At 42.7% G+C, this 14,416-nt stretch overlaps 1 protein-coding gene across 1 annotated transcript in view; it reads right to left on the bottom strand.

Moving 5' to 3' along the window:
• TMX3 (thioredoxin related transmembrane protein 3) overlaps positions 1 to 14,416 on the bottom strand; it is an 87,780-nt gene that overhangs the window by 50,611 nt on the left and 22,753 nt on the right. The window contains exon 5 of the mRNA XM_069730987.1: positions 3,605 to 3,650. Coding sequence (XP_069587088.1) covers positions 3,605 to 3,650 — 46 coding nt within the window. The remainder of the gene's footprint in view (positions 1 to 3,604; positions 3,651 to 14,416) is intronic.

Genomic DNA, 14,416 nt, shown 5'->3' with positions numbered 1-14,416 from the left:
GCGCCGACCCCCTATACACAAAGCCATGAAGCATGCACAGAGCAGAGACACAGAACATGGAGCTGGCAAGAAACAGAAACCACATCATGGCCTGGAGTAGTGGGTAAGATTGTGTGAGAGATGTGAGGCCATGCTGAGATGCCAGCAGAGTTGTTACAATACATTTCCGTAGGCCAACATTTCAGATTTTAAAATAATTTTTCAAGCTGGAGTTATAAAGTATTCTAATTTACTGAGATAATGACTTTTGGGTTTTCATTGGTTGTAAGCCATAATCATCAACATTAACAGAAATAAACACTAGAAATAGATCACTCTGTTTGTAATAACTCTATATAACATGAGTTTCATTTTTTGCATTGAAGAACTGAAATTAACTTTTTGCCGATATTCTAATTTAGTGAGAAGCACTTGTACATACATACGCATATAAAGGTCCATGCCTAGGTCCATGAATGGCGGTAAGTACATGGGTCACAAAACGAGTGAAACTGGCTTAACCCCTTCAGGACATGCCCTGTACTAGTACGGCGCATGTCGTGTCTCTCCCTTTGATGTGGGCTCCGACGGTAAGCCCACATCAAAGTCGCGACATGTCAGCTGTTATGTACAGCTGACATGTGCGTGCAATAGCGGCAGGTGGAATCGCAATCCATCTGCTGCTATTAACAAGTTAAATGCCGCTGTCAAACGCTGACAGCGGCATTTAACTACCGCTACCGCCCACGCGGCCAGAAATGAGCGCATCGCTGACCCTGGTCACATGATCGGGGGTCAGCGATGCGTCAGGATAGTAACCATAGTGGTCCTTGAGACCTCTATGGTTAATGATGCAGGCTAGCTGTGAGTGCCACCCTGTGGTCGGCGCTCATAGCAAGCCTGCAATTCAGTTAAATAGTAGCGATCTAATCATCTGATGTAGCAGAGCCGATCCAGTTGTGCCAGCTTCTAGCCTCCCATGGAGGCTATTGAAGCGTGGCAAAAGATGGAAAAAATAAAAAAATAAAAAAAAATACACTGTGTGCAGAATTATTAGGCAAGTTGTTTTTTGGATCACATGATGCTTTTTATACATGTTGTCCTACTCCAAGCTGTTCAGACTTGAGAGCCAACTACCAGTTAAGTAAATCAGGTGATGTGCATCTCTGTAATGAGGAGGGGTGTTGTCTAATGACATTAAAACCCTATATAAGGTGTGCGTAATTATTAGGCAACTTCCTTTCCTTTGGCAAAATGGGTCAGAAGAGAGATTTGACGGCTCTGAAATGTCCAAAATTGTGAGATGTCTTGCGGAGGGATGCAGCAGTCTTGAAATTGCCAAACTTTTGAAGCGTGATCACCAAACAATCAAGCGTTTTGTGGCAAATAGCCAACAGGGTCGCAAGAAGGGTGTTGGGCAAAAAAGGCACAAAATAACTGCCCACGAATTGGGGAAAATCAAGCGTGAAGCTGCCAAGATGCCATTTGCCACCAGTTTTGCCATATTTCAGAGCTGCAATGTTACTGGAGTAACAAAACGCACAAGGTGTGCGATACTCAGGGACTTGGCCAAGGTAAGGAAGGCTGAAAAATGACCACCTTTGAACAAGAAACAGAAGATAAAATGTCAAGACTGGGCCATGAAATATCTTAAGGTTGACTTTTCAAAGGTTTTATGGACTGATGAAATGAGAGTGACTCTTGATGAGCCAGATGGATGGGCCAGAGGCTGGATCAGTAAAGGGCAGAGAGCTCCACTCAGACACCAGCAAGGTGGAGGTGGGGTACTGGTATGGGCTGGGATCATCAAAGATGAACTTGTGGGACCTTTTCGGGTTGAGGATGGACCTACTGCCAGTTTCTGGAAGACAACTTCTTCAACCAGTGGTACAGGAAGAAGTCGGTATCATTCAAGAAAAACATGATTTTCATGCAGGACAATGCTGCATCACATGCCTCCAACTACTCCACAGCATGGCTGGCCAGTAAAGGTCTCAAAGAAGAAAAAATAATGACATGGCCCCCGTGTTCACCTGATCTGAACTCCATAGAGAACCTGTGGTCCCTCATAAAATGTGAGATCTACAGGGAGGGAAAACAGTCCACCTCTCGGAACAGTGTCTGGGAGGCTGTGGTGGCTGCTGCACGCAATGTTCATCGTAAACAGATCAAGCAACTGACAGAATCTATGGATGGAAGGCTGTTGAGTGTCGTCATAAAGAAAGGTGGCTATATTGGTCACTAATTTTGGGGGGTTTTGTTTTTGCATGTTAGAAATGTTTATTTCTATATTTTGTGCAGTTATTTTGGTTTACCTGGTGAAAATAAACAAGTGAGATGGGAATATATTTGTTTTTTATTAAGTTGCCTAACAACTCTGCACAGTAATAGTTACCGGCACAAACAGGTATCCTCCTAAGATAGCCAAAACTAAAAATAACCCACTCCAACTTCCAAAAATATTAGTTGTTGATCAATAATAAAAATAATCCTCTAAAATACAACTTGCCTAATAATTCTGCACGCAGTGAATGAAAAAAATTTAAAAATATATAAAAGTTTAAAATCACCCCCCTTTCGCCCCATCCAAAATAAAATTAAAAAAAAAAAAAAAAAAAAAAAAATCAAAACACATATTTGGTATCGCCGTGTTCAGAATCGCCCGATCAATAAAAAAACATTAACCTGATCGCTCAACAGCGTAGCGAGAAAAAATTTTTCTAAACGCCAGAATTACATTATTTTGGTCGCCGCAACATTGCATTAAAATGCAATAACGGGCGATCAAGAGACTGTATCTGCACAAAAGTGGTATCATTAAAAACGTAATCTCGGTACGCAAAAAATAAGCCCTCACCCGACCCCAGATCACAAAAAAAGAAGACGCTACGGGTATCGGAACATGGCGCAATTTTTTTTTTTTCTTTACAAAGTTTTAAATTTTTTTTCACCACTTAGATAAAAAATAACCTAGATATGTTTGGTGTCTATGAACTCGTAATGACCTGGAGAATCATAATGGCAGGTCAGTTTTAGCATTTACTGAAGCTAGCAAAAAAGGCAAAAAACAAATATGGGATTGCACTTTTTTTGCTTGGAATTTTTTTTCCTGTTTTCTACTACAAGACATGGTAAAACTAATGGTGTCGTTCAAAATTACAACTCATCCCGCAAAAAATAAGCCCTCACATGGCCATATCGACAGAAAAATAAAAAAAAGTTATGGCTCTGGGAAGGAGGGGAGCGAAAAACTAAAACGCAAAAACGAAAAAGGGCTGCGGCGTGAAGGGGTTAAGACGTAGCAGAGATTGCCTGCTGCAGACTTTACCATATGCACGGACTATACCATGCACAGGAGTACCTGACATCATTCATAGTCCTCTAGGTTTTAAATCGCACCTTTCCTGCTCTGGACAGCTCCAGGAAAAGGGCAGATTTCCTCGGTCAGCACCACTTTTCTTAAGCACTGATTAGACAATGGTTAAGATAGAACTTATCCTGACATTCTTACACTATACGCACTCTTCAGTGTCACATAATGAGGTTTACAGGGCACAGACATATTGCTATTATAAAAAAAGTAAAGTAGAACAGACGTTAGAAATAAAATGAAAGAAATACTCACAATTTTATAGTTGGAAATCCCCGGACCCCAAATTCGGAAGCAATGCCTGCAATATTGAATGATTATTATTAGTATTATTATTCATTTTTATAGCGCCAATTATTCCATAGCGCTTTACATGTGAAAAAAGGGGTATACATAGACAAGTACAATAAACATACAATGCACACAAAAGTACAGGAGAGAGGAACCTTCCCGCGTGGGCTCAGTCTACAGGGGATGGGTGAGGATACACTCGGAGAGGAGACTGAGTAATATCATCACGTATGACAGATGTATGGAGACATGGAGGGGTGGTGCAAGATACTGCAGCGTTATGGAGGATATCTGCCTTGGCTACATGATTATGTTTAGTACTTGACATCAGAATTTCGTTTCCAAGCTAAGATCTCGGAGAATATTACCATTCCTAATACCATGGTGTTACAGGCACAAGGGAAGGATTCCAACTTTACTCCTGACCATGGAGCCCCCTATTAGATAGATCAAAGCCATCAATGAAAAATGCCACATGACAAGCGACCACATGGGCAGCACTATGTAAGAGGAATTCCTGGGGCCCCGCGAGTACGAAAGACCTGGTGAAAATGACCAATTCTCCAAGCAACCATGAAGAGATTTGCCAAATCACCGACAAGCAGCCCATCGCTGAGTAGTTGACCAGATGTGAACAGGTTAGATGGTCACCATGATTATTACGGGAGGCTTTAAAGGAGGTTGTCACATTAGGACAACCACCTTAGGATTTAGAGACATCATAGAGGAGAGTCCCCGACTTGGGATCCCCTTCTGTGTGCCATAATGGGAAGCCGTTCTATAAAATCAGGGTGTGCCTCACCGCACCCCAAGGACCCATGCACTACAGAAATGGCCACTTCCACTACCAGCATTCCCGTGAATAACCAACATACTAAATCTGCTCATGTTTCTGGATATACTGGATTTACTGCAGATGACCCTGAAGTCCATAGACACGTTGTCTTGATGAGGACGATTATGGCCTTCTTTAGGAAACACTCTAAAATGCCATGCCAATACCGCCAATATTTGGGTTTTGCCGAAGGACATTGGATATGTTTTTCTTTTCTCTAGCAGTTTTAGTTAGACAACAGACGAAGAGATCAGTTATCAAAGATCAATGATCCAACATGGTTGGACTTCACAGCAGCTGGACGGAGAGAGATTTGCTGGCAACACATTATAGCAATACTAATCTGTTTTATACTCATGTTAGCATAGACTAATCTGCAAAAAAGAATATTTATCCTCGTGGAACATCTGTCACGCTTAGACTATGACATTTATATAAGGATTCAAAAAACGGAAGGGATTGAAACAAGATTTAGAGCGTTATAGAACAGGAGTATTTGAGCCATACAGTACTCCTAACTTGTGCATCTTATGTGCCATGTAAAGAAATAGTATATAGAAAAGAAAACACATTTATTAAGGTTCATTCATTATCAGCAAGATGTCAAAAAAGCGTAAAGATCTCCAAGATCCTATCCCAATATTTAATATTAGCAAACCTCTCCAATTAGAAATGTAGCATAATTATTCTGATAGGGTATGAGACATACCCTATGTGTAGGGCATTGCAGTAGCTTAAGTATCCATGGTTACGACCACTCATACAGTGACAGTTAGTGGTCATAACCACGGACACCTAAGCCACTGCAATGCCCTGCACATGGGGTAAGCGACATAGCGAATCAGGAGAACCATACTACATTTCTAATTGGAGGCATTTGCTAATATTATTATTATTTAACACCTACTATATATTGATAGGATCACCCCTTTAGAGAGTAATCGTCGTTATAACATTTAGTTAATAAATCAATTGCATATACGAAAATAAGCAACTATGTACCATATCTTAGCAGAGAAATTTGCTTCTTTCTCCACCAGGACTGTAACCAATGTCATGTGACCACAATGAGTCACAGTGACGACAGCGCAGGGGCGGCACTGGTCCAGGATGTAAGTTAAGCAATTACGAAGGGGTTGGCCAATAGTAGACAACCCTTTTAAGTTTATGCAGAATTTTTTTTTTTTTCTTTTTAATTTTGTTAAAGTACTAAAAAAAAATTTTTTTAAACTAAATTGTATGAATCTGATAACACGCACTGATGATTAACCTGCTATTTTTACTGCACAATGAATGCCGGAAGATAAACTGATTGGGAATGGCTGTTTTTTCCCATTATTTCTCTTATTTTTCAAATTAAATAGTGGCAATAAAACAAAGCTCGTCCCACAATATCCACAGCTTCCTATGTCTATTTTGACAAAAGAATAAAAATGTTTGGGCTCTTGAAAATTGAGGATGGGAAAAAGCAAACAAATGCTTAAATAGAGAAATGATGGACGCGTTCGGGGTTGTTGGGTATAAAATGAAACGTCTGTAGTCACTCTGTGTGACCGTAGCCTTATGTAACCTCCCAGGACTGCGGGGATCTGCTGGGAATGACGATCAGGTATGCAATATGCATGCTCCCGGGCAGAACCTGCCTCGAGTAGCCATCTCTGTATATAACTAACAACGTTGCACTCTGTGGCGCTATAGCATGTAAACATGAAATATAAGAAATATGAATAGCATTTATGTTCTAGATAATACAAAAATGGAGATACTTCGCACATAATTTGGCCAATTCATGAGTGCCCAGCAGCCAACGACAAGGAAATCTCCGGTTGCTGGGAACCTGCCTAATGTGAATCCTCGGTGGCGGTTTGAATTGCAGCAGGGACCTACCTACCCAAAAATGCAGGCTTCATCCTAGATAGGTAGCTCCCTGCTGCAACTACAACCTCCACAGAGACTCGACATTAGATAGGAAAAAAGAAGGATCGTGTGCATGAGACTTCAGGAATCCCTCACTTTGCTGGCACTAGGAAATCCTTCAGGTTTTGTGACAAATGAGCTCAGGAAAAAGCTTAAAAACTGTGAGAAAACCGCAACCTGTGTACGGACCCTCAGGATCAGGAACAGCAGCATTTTGTACATAGAGCACTTGCGCTGCATTGCGCAGTACAAGTACACTGGATGGGATATATAGAAATTCCATGCCCGCTGTGCTTCTATTTGACAAGTCGCAGCATGTAAAATTTCCACAATAGAAATGTATCGGATGCGGTAAATCTACATGATTCAGTGAACACATGCGGATTTACCTGCGTGATTAGAACACAGAGAAAATACGCTGCGTCCAAAGCCCTGGTACTTTCCGATTGTGGGCACATAGGCAAACAAAAAGAAAGAACCCAAAAAATGACAAGAAGCAGGTGGGGACAAATTTGTGACCAGAACACACCTGAGGACACATTTGCTCCAAAGTGTTTGCCGTCTTCACTTCCTCCAAGTTGCAGAGCAAATACCGTAACTAGCAGCCATAACAATAGTGGCTAGGTATTGTACTAATTTCAACTTAAAAAGCTGCAATCACCATTTCTCCAGGATCTGGAGCTCTCTCTCACTTACTGGTCTACTGAAAAAGTCACATTTTGAAACTTTAGCCCCCTCACCCATATACATTAAAAGGAATTTGTCAACAGGTTTTTACTATGCAATCTGAGGACAACATGATGCAAGGGTTAAAGCACAGATTTCAGTGATGTCTCTTATGAAGCACTGTGGTTTTTCTTGCTTGCAATGATTGATCTGGCACTAGGAGCCCAACATTGCTGGACACAGCAGCACGTGCATGCTAGTCTGACACGCCCCCTCCAGTAATAGGCCACTGTCTATGGACACTGCATTCAGAGCCTGGTGTGGGCGGGGTTAGCTTCCTCAGCTCTGCTGTATTGCTAAATATAAGAACTGTGTCACACCTACTGCACCCAGTAAAATAAGTGATACATCGTTGGCTTCAGCGTCGCTTTGACTACATCAGGCTGCTCTCAGACGAGGTAGGAAAAACCTGTGACAGATTCCCTTTAAATGGCTGACCGCTATCTCAGCCAGCTCTCCCAAATACAGGAATGTTTGCTTGGCTGAACACTCCTGTGTTCTCCATGATAATAGCTTATCTCAGGGAGACCATATGATCCGCAATCTGACAAGTCAGAATGCCAGATCACAATTAACCCTGACAATGATTGTCCGTGGCTCCCACGCACATTGCACAGTCGAACCCGTTAATATCAGAAGCTTTGAATGACAGTAGCCTAGTGTGTATTGGGGCAACAGATCAATACACAAGGCAAAGGATTTTAAAGCAGAATTACAGTGGATGATTATAGAGGTAGGTCATCTTTGGAAACAATTGGGTTGGCTATCCCACCCCACCAATACCAGAAAATAATTAAAAAAAAAAAAAAAAGGGATCACATTTGCCCTAAACATGTATATGAAAAAATAGGGAATGAATTCGGTAATACAGCAAGGGTTAATGGCAATTCACACTGCGGTTGTGTATTCTGCATTCATCAGTTTACCCTTTGTAGATTTCATTCCTGCAATAAGAGCAGATGGTGACATTTCTAGGAAACAAACGGCTTCGGAAGAGAGGGGAGATGTGGACAGAGATGAGATCACTCATTCCAAAGCATCAACCCCTTGGAGGTAACGGCATCTTAGCCTGCTGTTTTAAAGGGGCTGTCAGGTCCAAATCAATAAGTCTGCAGTCACTTTGTGTGACTTCAGACTTATGAATCCCCCCAGAACATGTACTGGGATTAGATGGTTTCTGACCCAGGATCGGACGGTATGTATGCATTATACATACTCCCGGCAAGTGGACACGGGCTCGCTCCTTACACTTGCGCTAAGCAAGGCCGGGCCCCGTCTAGTGCCGCGATGGACCAGTGGGTCTGGCCTTCTAGATGGCACAGCAAGTGTACAGAGAGCAAGGCTGTGCCCCGTCTAGTGCCGTGATCGATCAGTGTGTGTGGCCTGCTAGATGACACAGCAAGTGTATAGAGAGCAAGGCTGTGCCCCGTCTAGTGCCGCGATGGACCAGTGGGTGTGGCCTGCTGGATGGCACAGCAAGTGTATGGAAAGCAAGGCCGCACCCCGTCTAGTGCCGCGATGGACCAGTGGGTGTGGCCTGCTGGATGGCACAGCAAGTGTATGGAAAGCAAGCCGCACCCCGTCTAGTGCCGCGATGGACCAGTGGGTGTGGCCTGCTGGATGGCACAGCAAGTGTATGGAAAGCAAGCCGCACCCCGTCTAGTGCCGCGATGGACCAGTGGGTGTGGCCTGCTGGATGGCACAGCAAGTGTATGGAAAGCAAGGCCGCACCCCGTCTAGTGCCGCGATGGACCAGTGGGTGTGGCCTGCTGGATGGCACAGCAAGTGTATGGAAAGCAAGCCGCACCCCGTCTAGTGCCGCGATGGACCAGTGGGTGTGGCCTGCTGGATGGCACAGCAAGTGTATGGAAAGCAAGGCCGCACCCCGTCTAGTGCCGCGATGGACCAGTGGGTGTGGCCTGCTGGATGGCACAGCAAGTGTATGGAAAGCAAGGCCGCACCCCGTCTAGTGCCGCGATGGACTAGTGGGTGTGGCCTGCTGGATGGCACAGCAAGTGTATGGAAAGCAAGGCCGCACCCAGTCTAGTGCCGCGATGGACCAGTGGGTGTGGCCTGCTAGATGGCACAGCAAGTGTATGGAGAGCAAGGCCGCGCTGCCGTCTAGTGCCACGATGGACCAGTGGGTGTGGCCTGCTAGATGGCACAGCAAGTGTATAGAGATATGTTAGAACACACAGATGCACCAATAGGGAATAAAATAAATAATAATATAGATCTTAATATATATATATATATATATATATATATATATATATATATATATATATATATATATATATATATAGAAAATATATATTTTTTATATCAGTGCACTTGTGAGGAATTCGTGACTAAACACTAGAATATGAAGCAACCACAACAACCAAGACCTGGAATGCCAAAAAGGAGTAGATCCACACAGAAGATAAATATAGAATAGCCTTTATTACAGTGAGTGGCAAGCAAGTTATATGTACATAAAAATTACATTAAAAATAATAAAAAATAAAAACAAGTACGCGATTTTATTTCAGGACAATAAAGAAAAATTGGTTATATAAAAAATATATAGTAATATATGGTAGTCTACAATCCCGGTACTACAGATAGAAAACTTTTCTTTTAGAGGAAAATTTTTTTAATATAAACCTCAAAAAATGTGCTCCAAAAAGAAAACAAAAAATACTAAAAATAATAATAAATGACAATAATCTATATAAAAGTGTATAAGTGCAAAATTTGCAAGGCTAAGAGAAAAAGTAGCACAGAAAAAGGACGTGTGTTATATATAGAAGGATACCCTTATTAGAAATTGGACTATATCAAGTCAGAAAAAGGGATCCCAAATATCAGCTCAAAAAGGACGTATTAAAGTGCATAAGTGCAAAAAATAAATACTATATACTGGGCACAAATAATTCAAATATACTAACCAAAATATGGAAGAAATACCCAATATTGAAGGTGACAGAAAAATATAGTGCAATTTATAAAACTCAATCCTTGTGCCACAGATATCAATATGTAGAGCCACAGAGCATGAAGACACACCACTGCAGCGTATATTATGCCATGATTATGTCTGTGTTATAATATAAAAACAATGAGTGCGGAACCACTAATGAAGGCAGCACACCGCTGCGCAGTAAACACACCAGACCAGTGCAAGTGTAGAAAAGAAGAAAAAAGGATTGAATCTGTAGACTACCTGCAGGGAGAGACGCCAGGTCCTGACACCGCGCACCCCGACGCGCGTTTCGGAAAATCCTTTCCTTCGTCAGGGAAGCTTGCCACTCACTGTAATAAAGGCTATTCTATATTTATCTTCTGTGTGGATCTACTCCTTTTTGGCATTCCAGGTCTTGGTTGTTGTGGTTGCTTCAAGTGTATAGAGAGCAAGGCTGCGCCCCGTCTAGTGCCGTGATGGACCAGTGGGTGTGGCCTGCTGGATGGCACAGCAAGTGTATAGAGAGCAAGGCTGCGCACCAGTCTACTGCCACGATGGAACAGTGGGTGTGGCCTGCTAGATGGCACAGCAAGTGTATGGAGAGCAAGGCTGCGCCCTGTCTACTGCCGCGATGGACCAGTGGGTGTGGCCTGCTAGATGGCACAGCAAGTGTATGGAGAGCGAGGCCGTGCCCAGTCTAGTGCCGCAATGGACCAATGGGTGTGGCGTGCTAGATGGCACAGCAAGTGTATGGTCTCTTCTACATCCGCAATACCGGCAAAAGTAAAATCACCGAATTCAGGGTTTTGGCTCAGATAAGCTTGGACATTAAAGGGGTCCTCTACTACAAGGACAACTCCAAGTAAAATCTACAAACTTTCTGCTTCTTGTAAACCAATGAAACAAGAACAAAGCGAATAGATGAACTAATTATTATCGGAGCACACTCGTGGTTAATACAGTATCTTCGGCGTGCTTGAATACTATGTTTGAGTCCTCGCGAATGCATCTCTCACAACGCAATCCAATCCCTGCATGTGTTGTGGCTGTCGAACAGCTATGAGACATGCAGCCGCGGGGACTCGAACATAGTATTCGAGCACGCCGAAGATACTCAATCCTCAATAATCAGAACCTCCCACTCCCGTCTGTAAGACTTTACACGTGCTGCGCCGATTTTTTGGAATGCACTACCTAGGTTAATACGATTAATCTCCAATCCCCACAGTTTTAAGCGTACCCTAAAAACTCATTTGTTCAGACTTGCCTACCGCCTCAATGCATTAACCTAACGATCCCTGTGTGGCCTATTTATAATGAACACCTGAGCCTTACACTATAGCTGGTCCGAATAACTAAAGCAATTGTTACCATCCACCTCTCGTGTCTCCCCTTTTCCCCATAGTTTGTAAGCTTGCGAGCAGGGCCCTCACTCCTCCTGGTATCTGTTTTGAACTGTATTTCTATTATGCTGTAATGTCTATTGTCTGTACAAGTCCCCTCTATAATTTGTAAAGCGCTGCGGAATATGTTGGCGCTATATAAATAAAAATTATTATTATATTATTATTATTACTCTATTAATGCACGTGTGTGCTCTGATAACACCTTAAACCAAAGAGGAAGAAAAAGGGCACACTTGTAGTCAATTTGAGATTATACAAAAAAGAGAAGGGGTGCTATACCTAGTCTATGAAATTTGACATGGAAAAACTCCGATAACACCTTATCCCAGCACGCTCACTAATCACTAAAAAAAAAAAAAAAAAGTTTAATACATTTATAAAATAATTTTGCTTGCGTTGAGTTATGACTTTCTAATTGCTTTTTATTCCATTTTGGGGAGGCCATCAGACATAAGAACAGCAATTTCAGCATTTCTTTTTATATTTAACACAGACTACAGCTTCAATATATGAGAAGCCCAGAGTTGTCGCTCAAAAGCAGAGAGCAGTGGTTGGGAAGGGTTCGGAGTTTAACAGTCAGGACACTTTACACGAGCAGCGTAAATTTCCCATACACTATCATTAGATGCGGTAAAACCACCTCTAATTATTAGTCACATGAATAATAACTGTGGGAACGCAGCCTACTACGCATGTCTACTAATTTAAATAATGTCATACCTGGTGACACCGCCAGAAGTTTGCGTCCACTGAAGTTTTCAGGATGACTGAGCTGACTGCGAAAATTGCCGTACACGTGACCGCCAGGGTTATCTCCGGTCACTAGGAAAGTTTTCACGGTCAGCTGACCGTGAGAACTGCAGTGCAGGTGACCGCCGGAGACTGAGTTATCTCATGTGGTCATCTACAAGCTCCTCTGTGTCTGGATGTCAGGCATCCAGATGTAGCAGACCTGGAGATCGTCATGGGACACTCGTTATTTAGGACTACGTCGGACAGGGAGTATTTGAATTGGTTTATTATTTTATTTTTATTACAGGAGAACAAGGGTGTTGCATGGATTAGGAGTATGGAGTATAATAAAAATGGAAAACGGTGTTGTGTTGTATTACATTAAAATACTTTATTCTGGCGGTGTCTTTATTTAACCTGTAACAACTATAGGAACAGTAATGGAAAGGTGTCTTATAGACGTTTCTCCATTACTAAGCCGTGGGCTTGATGTCATCGGACAATACTCAGGTGACATCAACCCCACAAAAATTACCCCGTTTGCCACCGCTACAGGGCAAGTGGGAAGAGCCGAGTTAGGTCTCTTTCACACTTCCATCTTTCAGCTCCTGTCGAGATACGTCGATTTTTGAGAATGCAGGATCCTGCATTTTCTCAGACTTGTATTAGCGACGGATTGTGATGGATGGCCATCCATTTCATCCGTCTTTCACTGGATCCTGCGTAAAAAAACGGTCCGTCAGGCAGAGAAAAACGTTCAGAGGAACGTTTTTTCTGCACGTCGGAAAATCGGTCAGCGACGCATCCTGCGCTGTCCGTCACTGGCTACAATGGAAGCCTATGCATCGCTGACTGTAAAAAGCAGGAATCCAGCGATGGGTCCCGCCTTTTCAAAGAGAGCATGCGTGGAAGAATTTGCCATCAGGGAAATTCTCTCTCGCTCTTTTTGTCTTTTTACTGCCTATGCAGCATCAATAGTAACAAAACAAACAAAAACAAAAAAAAAAAAAAAAAAAAAAAAAAATCGCAATATTCTCACCTACCAGCGTCCCGCGCAGCGTTACCGATGCTCCCGGCAGCTAGCGTTCCTAGTAATACATTGCGACTTCTCGCGAGATTTCGCAATGTATTACTAGGAACGCTAGCTGCCGGGAGCATCAGTAACGCTGAGCGGGACGCCGGTAGGTGAGAATATTGATATACTTTTTTTTTTTATTATTTTTAACGTGGTTTGTGTTGTGTATGCTTTTTCGCAGCAGAAAACCGCTGCGAAGATGCATGCACAACAGGTGCACATAGCCTCGACGGGTCCGTCAGAAAGACGGGACCAGTGCACCCCTCACATACGTTTTGACACTATTTTTTTTTACAAAATAAAAAGGACATTACATATTACTGACTTCTCTATGCTTTCAGGAACTTCCTGTGTGGCCGGTATCACACTTGCATGTATTTCTATGCAGCTGCAGACTAAGTCGGGTGAGTTTCTCGCATCACACACGCAAGTGTGACCCCAGCCTGTCACGTACTTCCGGATGTGACGTAAGATTCAACATATGTAAATTAGTACACATGCGTAGTAAGCTGCATTTCCACAGTTAATACGCATGTGACTAATAATTAGATGCAGTTTTACCTCATCCATGTCTCCACGGTCCACAACGCCAGCGCTTTTAACACAGCAGATACCCGGTTCATTCAAATCGCTGCCGGCTTTGGTACGCGTGGTGATTCCGCAGATGTTCATTGAACCATGTGGAATCACCGCATCCTATACATAGGACGGTGCTATTTATCTTGCGGAGACTGAGTGTCTCCGCAAGATAAATAAACATGTTGCAGTCTATAAAGACGCGCCGCATGTGCGTATACGCAGGGATGCCACTATGCTGTAACATCTGGAAACTGCATGTTGGACACTGCAGATGTACGCAGCGTTAAGCCTGCAGCGTTTACTGAACGTGGAAACATACCCTAATACATCTGCAAACAGGAAATCACTTTTTTTTTTTCCTTCCCAGAAGCCAACTTTCAATTAGCTTTATTTTAAGAGACAAAAAAAATGCATGGAATGAAAAAACGCATCAAAAACGCAGGTGACCTGTCAATGACCATAGATGCAGATTTGGTGCAGATTTCACCTGCGTCAAATCCTGAGCCAATCCTGACCGTGGAAACATACCATTATACACCAGACTCAATAAGAAAAACTA

Source organism: Ranitomeya imitator, chromosome 6 (assembly GCF_032444005.1).
Source record: "Ranitomeya imitator isolate aRanImi1 chromosome 6, aRanImi1.pri, whole genome shotgun sequence".
Classification (NCBI taxonomy): Eukaryota; Metazoa; Chordata; class Amphibia; order Anura; family Dendrobatidae; genus Ranitomeya; species Ranitomeya imitator.
The sequence above is the reverse complement of the archived record's forward strand: the minus strand, read 5'-3'. Positions and strand labels throughout refer to the sequence as shown.